Source organism: Salvelinus namaycush, chromosome 5 (genome assembly GCF_016432855.1).
Source record: "Salvelinus namaycush isolate Seneca chromosome 5, SaNama_1.0, whole genome shotgun sequence".
Classification (NCBI taxonomy): Eukaryota; Metazoa; Chordata; class Actinopteri; order Salmoniformes; family Salmonidae; genus Salvelinus; species Salvelinus namaycush.
In genome coordinates this window covers 46,558,492-46,566,086 of record NC_052311.1, presented here as the reverse complement: position 1 = coordinate 46,566,086, position 7,595 = coordinate 46,558,492, and the positions used below count along the sequence as shown (strand labels likewise).

Genomic DNA, 7,595 nt, shown 5'->3' with positions numbered 1-7,595 from the left:
TTCAACAGTATACACTACCGTTCAGAAGTTTGGGGTCACTTAGAAATGTCCTTGTTTTTGAAAGAAAAGCAAATTGATCAGAAATACAGTGTAGACATTGTTAATGTTGTAAATGACTATTGTAGCTGGAAACGGCAGATTTTTTTATGGGATATCTACATAGGCGTACAGAGGCCCATTATCAGCAACCATCACTCCTGTGTTCCAATGGCACGTTGTGTTAGCTAATCCAAGTTTATAATTTTAAAAAGGCTAATTTATCATTAGAAAACTATTTTGCTATTATGTTAGCACAGCTGAAAACTGTTGTCCTGATTAAAGAAGCAATAAAACTGGCTTTCTTTAGACAAGTTGAGTATCTGGAGCATCAGCATTTGTGGGTTTGATTACAGGCTGAAAATGACCAGAAACAAAGACCTTTCTTCTGAAACTCGTCAGTCTATTCTTGTTCTGAGAAATGAAAGCTATTCCATGCGAGAAATTGCCAAGAAACTGAAGATCTCGTACAACGCTGTGTACTACTCCCTTCACAGAACAGTGCAAACTGGCTCTAACCAGAATAGAAAGAGGAGTGGGAGGCCCCGGTGCACAACTGAGCAAGAGGACAAGTACATTAGTGTCTAGTTTGAGAAACAGACGCCTCACAAGTCCTCAACTGGCAGCTTCATTAAATAGTACCCGCAAAACACCAGTCTCAACGTCAACAGTGAAGAGGCGACTCCGGGATGCTGGCCTTCTAGGCAGAGTTGCAAAGAAAAATCCATATCTCAGACAGGCCAATAAAAAGAAAAGATTAAGATGGGCAAAAGAACACAGACACAGGAAGATTGGAAAAAAGTGTTATGGACAGACACATCTAAGTTTGAGGTGTTCAGATCACAAAGAAGAACATTTGTGAAATGCAGAAAAAATGAAAAGATGCTGGAGGAATGTTTGACGCCATCTGTCAAGCATGGTGGAGGCAATGTGATGGTCTGGAGGTGATTTGGTGGTGGTAAAGTGGGAGATTTGTACAGGGTAAAAGGGATCTTCAAGAAGGATGGCTATCACTCCATTTTGCAACGCCTTGCCATACCCTCTGGACGGCGATTAATTGGAGCCAATTTCCTCCTACAACAGGTCAATGACCCAAAGCACAGCTCCAAACTATGAAATAACTATTTAGTGAAGAAGCAGTCAGCTGGAATTCTGTCTATAATGCAGTAGCCAGCACAGTCACCGGATCTCAACCCTATTGACCGTATGGTACGTAAGAAGTGCCCATCAAGCCAATCCAATTTATGGGAGGTGCTTCAGGAAGCACGGGGTGAAATCTCTTCAGATTACCCCAACAAATTGACAACTAGAATGCCAAAGGTCTGCAAGGCTGTAATTGCTGCAAATGGAGGATTCTTTGACGAAAGCAAAGTTTGAAGGACACAATTATTATTTCAATTAAAAAATCATTATTTATAACCTTGTCAACGTCTTGACTATATTTCTATTCATTTTGCAACTCATTTCATGTATGTTTTCATGGAAAACAAGGACATTTCTAAGTGACCCCAAACTTTCGAACGGTAGTGTAACGGAATTCGTTCTCCTCATCTGACGAGGAGTAAGAAAGGTCGGACCAATGCGCAGCGTGGTAAGCGTCCATTATATTTAATAATCCTGAACACGACAACAATACAAAAATAACAAAGTGAATAGAATAGAAAACCGAAACAGCCCCGTAACGTGAACAAACAGACAAACAGACACGGAAGACAACCACCCACCAAAACACAACAGAAAACAGGCTACCTAAATGTGGTTCCCAATCAGAGACAATGACTAACACCTGCCTCTGATTGAGAACCATATCAGGCCAAACAAAAAAACAACAACATAGAAACACAAACATAGATAACCCACCCAACTCACGCCCTGACCATACTAAAACAAAGAAAATACAAAAGAACTAAGGTCAGAACGTGACAGGTAGTGTATATGTTTCCTGATCTTTCTTATATCTCTCAGATATAGGACAGACAATTCAGAACAAACTTCCTTTAGATTTATTTTGGGGACTATCTGTTGTTCCATGTAGTGAATATGTTATTCAATGCATTTGTACGGGCTAATAACAATAAGGCCCAACATTTTTTCCCCATCAAATATTTTTTTTTATATATTTAAGGCTACTTCAAGGGGTCTTAAAATATAATAGCTAAATTATCCTCCGTATTAAAACAAGAGTTTTTCGGGATAAACAATTTACGGAATGGAGCTAAGCACAGGTAAAATCCTAGAGGAAAACCTGGTTCAGTCTGCTTTCCACCAGACACTGGGAAATGAATGTACATTTCATCAGGACAATAACCTAAAACATAAGGCCAAATCTACACTGGAGTTGCTTACCAAGAAGACAGTGAATGTTCCTGAGTGGCCGAGTTACAGTTTGACTCAAATCTACTTGAAAATCTATGGCAAAACCTGAAAATGGTTGTCTAGCAATGATCAACAAACAATTTGACAGAGCTTGAAGAATTTTGAAAATAATAATGGGCAAATGTGGCAAAATCCAGGTGTGGAAAGCTCTTAGGGACTTACCCAGAAAGACTCACAGCTGTAATCACTACCAAAGGTGCTTCTACAAAGTATTGACTCAGGGGTGTGAATACTTATGCAAATTAGATATTTCTGTATTTAATTTCAATACATTTGCTAATATTTCTAAAAATATGTTTTCACTTTGTCATTATGGGGTATTGTATGTAGATGGGTGAGTGAACAAAATATATTGAATACATTTTGAATTCAGGCAGTAACAACAAAATTAGAAATAAGTATGAAAAACTTTCTGAAGGGACTGTATTTCAAAATAGGGATATTTAACAACTCTGAATGGCACACATTCCATGACATAGACTGACCAGGTGAGTCCAGGTGAAAGCTATGATCCCTTATTGATGTTACTTATTAAATCCATTTCAATCAGTGTAGATGAAGGGGAGGACACAGGTAAAATGTTTTTTTAAAGCCTTGAGACAATTGAGACATTGATTGTGAATGTGTGCCATTCAGAGGGTGAATGGGAAAGACAAAATATTTAAGTGCCTTTCAACGGGGTACGGTAATAGGTACCAGGCACACTGATTTGTGTCAAGAACTGCACCTCTGCTGGGTTTTTCACGCTCAACAGTTTCCTGTGTGTATCAAGAATGGTCCACCACCCAAAGGACATCCAACCAACTTGACACAACTGTGGGATTGGAGTCAACATGGGCCAACATCCCTGTGAAACGCTTTCGACACCATGTAGAGTCCATGCCCCGATGAATTTGCAACTCAATATTAGGAAGGTGTTATTTTTTTGTACACTCAGTGTAGTCCATATTACTCTGCTAAAAGGAGACTGAAACCAGATTAGTATATGCACTTTGAAAATCCTATCTCCTGTATGAACTAGGTCTGGCTTGTTAGTACAGCCTAAAAAAACAGTCAGTGCTCAACACTGCCCCATGAGGCAGAGAATGTCCCAGCAAACAGGGGACTAGTTGGACAGAGTTGCTGTAGTCGGGGGCAGGGTCTTTGAACACTGAACACTACTGGAGTTCATTAGCATATTGTTTACCATTTTGCAAATAATGAGCTGATAGTGACCCAGTTCTACATTAACAAATTAGCCACAGCAATCGTACAAGCCAACAGGCTTTCTGGCTGATCTGGAGAAGGTGGGGGTTGGAAGAAAGCTGCCGCTAGTTTCTTTTTTGCCGGTTGGCTATTTCATTAGTAAATAATTTTCTTAACTTAATTTTTGGGACATTTTGTGTCAAGTGCCCAGACAAATAAAGTACATGAGAGGGAGGAGGGAGGAGACAGAGGTAGTTAGGATGACAGAGGGGGGAAACAGGGGGCCAATGCACCGGCCCAGGAGGAGCGAGTGGTGGACTGGCGCCTGTCTAGGTGACTGTGTCTCTGTGTCCTCCCCACTGGAGCCGAGCTCTGTTTGACCAGAAGATTCACAAAGATAGTGCTGGCGACTGGTGTCACAGCAGAAAGTTCCTCCCTCACCCCCACTTTCACTACTATTCAACAAATTAAGTTAGGTGGGTGGATTCCAATGCGAAGTCACTCGTGGCTATATTTGTTAACCCTGATGTTCCAGTCAACCAAAGTCAACAAGCGATGGCAAAGGGTTCTCTATATACAAGACAGACAGGCTCAGTGGTCCCCACAACATGTTGTTTTGCTTACAGGGACAAGTTGGGCACAGCCAATAAAATAATTATTGAATGGATTCAAATGTAATAGTATAGTATCAAACAAGTTGAGCCCCTGAGAGCACATACAATTTGTTATTATTAGGCTATTAACACTTATCACAGACTTTTTTGAGGATGCAAATTAGGAATTCAGAGGCTTACAATTTTCACAGTATCATTTTGTGTTAATGAAATGTGATATAGCAGCATAGCATGAAATGTGTCATTGTACTTTTATTTTTTATTTTTTAAATACCCTGTTATCCAGAGCAACTTACAGTAAGTGTATTAACCTCATACTTTTCCCCCCTTGGGAATTGAACCCACAACCCTGGCATTACAAGCAACATGCTTTACCAACTGAGCCACACAAGACATTTCAGTTGCCTACACGTTCAAATAAATCACATTTTTTTCTCAACTACAAAATATCTTTGCCTAATAATTCATGCATGAATCACTATTATTTCATAAGGTCTGATGAACACTACATAATACAATACCTGCCACATAATAATATAATATTCTTGTATTCCTAATAACACTTGAAACAACTGAATGAAAGGTGCCACAGAGGAATTTTGTTCTTTAATTTTTGCATTGCACTGTAATGAAAATGTCCATAATATATCTGTGGGAATAGTGGAATGATATTGTTTCACAGTATTACTTACAGTGTTGTGATTGGCTGGGATATTTGTTAATTAATTTCTTCCGCCGGAGCGGTATCTGTTGTCAAAATGGGAAAGCTGTTTTGACTTTGTGGCTGTGCTATCTAGTGGAAATCGGGTCAAGTGGCAGGATTGCACAATAGTGGCCAAAGTGTGTATAATACCGGTGTACCACAGTCTCAACAAAAGACAGAAGTCCCTCAACCACACACACCAAAAGGACCATCAACTAACTTGGGACTCATCTATTGCATTTAAAATTGTGCGTTGGAGAGTCTCTCTTTATGGGACAATTTAAGAGTTCTGATCTTCTTTATAAACTGTCACTTCAATTCCAACTGATTTCAACCGGACTTTTTAAATAGGCTATAACCTTCCTAACAAAACCGGGAATGAAGGCCTTCAGTGTTGCATTTGCTATCGACCTCGCGTGTATGTGCATCCTTGAAAGCACTGCTGTTCCTTTCTCCGAAGTATGGCTAATTTTCTAACAACAACTCACTTCAAACATGTCTGCATCGATTTTAGAGGTTGGTCATGATTAATTTGTGCAAAATATCTTTGCAGGAGCGAACAGACGAGGTTGGAAGCATTGACAGTCCAGTTGGGGAACATCAACAGCCGGGCGGCGAGTCCATGCATCTGCCGGTACGTTCAATTGACTGAATGAATTAAGTAATTACCTTTAGCAAATTAAAATCGAAGTGGTTGCATTTGCCCCGCAGAATTTAATTAACCTACTTGTGCTACCTGTTATCGTTTGATTGTGAGCCGTTAGAGAGGGCTTCAGGGCGAGCAGTGCACAACGTGTTTGTGAAGTGGAGACTTGGACAGAAATACTTACCATATGCTTGTTCCCACCTTTTTCATTTTCTTTTCTTGGCGGGATACAGGAGCATTTCAGGTTCAAGCGTCAGAGCCACCTCTCCCTGTGTCGTTGGTGCTGCAACTGCTGTCACAACAAGGGCTGTGGCTTCTGCTGCAAATTCTGAGGACCTGCCTGCACTAAAACCCTCTTATTAACTTATTGCCTTTAATTTCCCCCCTATTCTTATACATTTCTTTTGTACATTTCTAAGATGCAATCTTATTGATGTCTTTCTCAACGCACAACCTCAGTCTTGTACATAAATGCTTTGTATCATGTTGTATATCTATTGTATAGCCTAATGACACAAGAAAAATACTTAACTATTTGAAATAAGTGAGGATTTTTATTTTCTATTTTGTACATTTTATAAAAATTTAAAAAAATGTAGTTTGTACGTGTTTGCGATGTTTTCATTCTACGATGTTGTTTTTGTAACTATGATAATGATTTATTAAATCACTTCTTATAAGGATTTTTTTTACATAAACAAACACACTCGTTGAAGAGGTATTCAACCCCTTTTTTCATGGCAAGCCTAAATAAGTTCAGTAGTAAAAATGTACTTCACAAGTCACATGCATGGACTCATTGAGTGCAATAATAGTGTTTAACATGACTTTTGAATGACTACCTCATCTCTGTTCCCCACACATACAATTATCTGTAAGGTCCCTCAGTTGAGCAGTGAATTTCAATCACAGATTCAACCAAAAAGACCAGGGAGGTTTTCCAATGCTTCGCAAAGAAGGGCACCTACTGGTAGATGGATTTTAAAAAAGGAGACATTGAATATTCCTTTGACCATGGTGAAGTTATTAATTAGACTTTGGAGGGTGCATCAATACACCCAAAGATACAGGCGTCCTTCCTAGCTCAGTTGCCGGAGATGAAGTAAACAACTCAGGGATTTCATCATGAGGCTGATTACTTTATTTTTAACGCTGCCCAGAGAGGATGTCATTTTTATGGGCAGAGCAACACCTGATCTGGTGCTGTGATTGTGTGCATCCCTAACACGGGGAAAGTAATCAGTTAGATACCTGGGCGCAGATCCATAAATACTCCTGTAAACAAAACCCAGTCTAATCTGGGACACCTTAGCCTCAACAGGCAGCTAGTTTAGTTCCTGAAAGCAGCTCCTGCCTATGTGAGTATGTGGACTCACCTTCAATATTACCCTTATCAGCTTATTCTAGGCTATCTGGAGCTTCCCTTTCATATGCTTAGATAAGCCCCCAAACCAGGAATTACTAGCGTAGTCAAAATGGCATTGAATGAGGGCAGTGGCTAGCACTTTCATGGAGTCCTTATCAAGCAGCTTGAACTTTCTAGACAAAAACTTAGTGCTGGCATTAACCTTTCCTAGCACTTGCTCACACATTCCAAGCTTCCATCAAGGATACATCCCAGGTAGCTAACAGAGGTTTTAGTGGTCAGCACCTCACCATTCTAACTTAGCTTATTATCTCCAAGCCATTTGCTAATGTAAGTAAGCTCTGTGCTAAGTATGCTCTCCAATATAGTTTAACTTTTGTGAGACACCAGAAGTGTAGAGTCATCCACATAAAGGAAAAGACGGCAAGAACAAGCATCTTTCATATCATTAATATACAGTAAAAACAGTAGAGGCCCAAGCACGGTCCCCTGCGGAACACCACAACTCATTGGTTTTGCTCCCATTAACCTCTACTACTTGCTCCCTACCTGATAAATAGGAATTTACCCAGCCTAGAGCGATAATGCTTAACCCCAGTGCCTCCATTTTGGAGATTAGGAGACAGTGGTTAACTGTATCAAAGGCCTTTTGTAGGTCAAGCAGTACCA

The 7,595-nt window shown here is 39.9% G+C and overlaps 1 protein-coding gene across 1 annotated transcript; it reads left to right on the top strand.

Moving 5' to 3' along the window:
• The first annotated feature begins 5,146 nt into the window (after nt 1–5,146).
• On the top strand, nt 5,147–6,240 carry LOC120047566 (hepcidin-like). The gene is made up of 3 exons (XM_038993098.1): nt 5,147–5,373; nt 5,468–5,548; nt 5,794–6,240. The coding sequence occupies exons 1-3, from the start codon at nt 5,293–5,295 to the stop codon at nt 5,890–5,892; spliced, it is 261 nt and encodes an 86-aa protein (XP_038849026.1). The 5' UTR covers nt 5,147–5,292; the 3' UTR covers nt 5,893–6,240.
• The last annotated feature ends 1,355 nt before the right edge of the window (nt 6,241–7,595 follow it).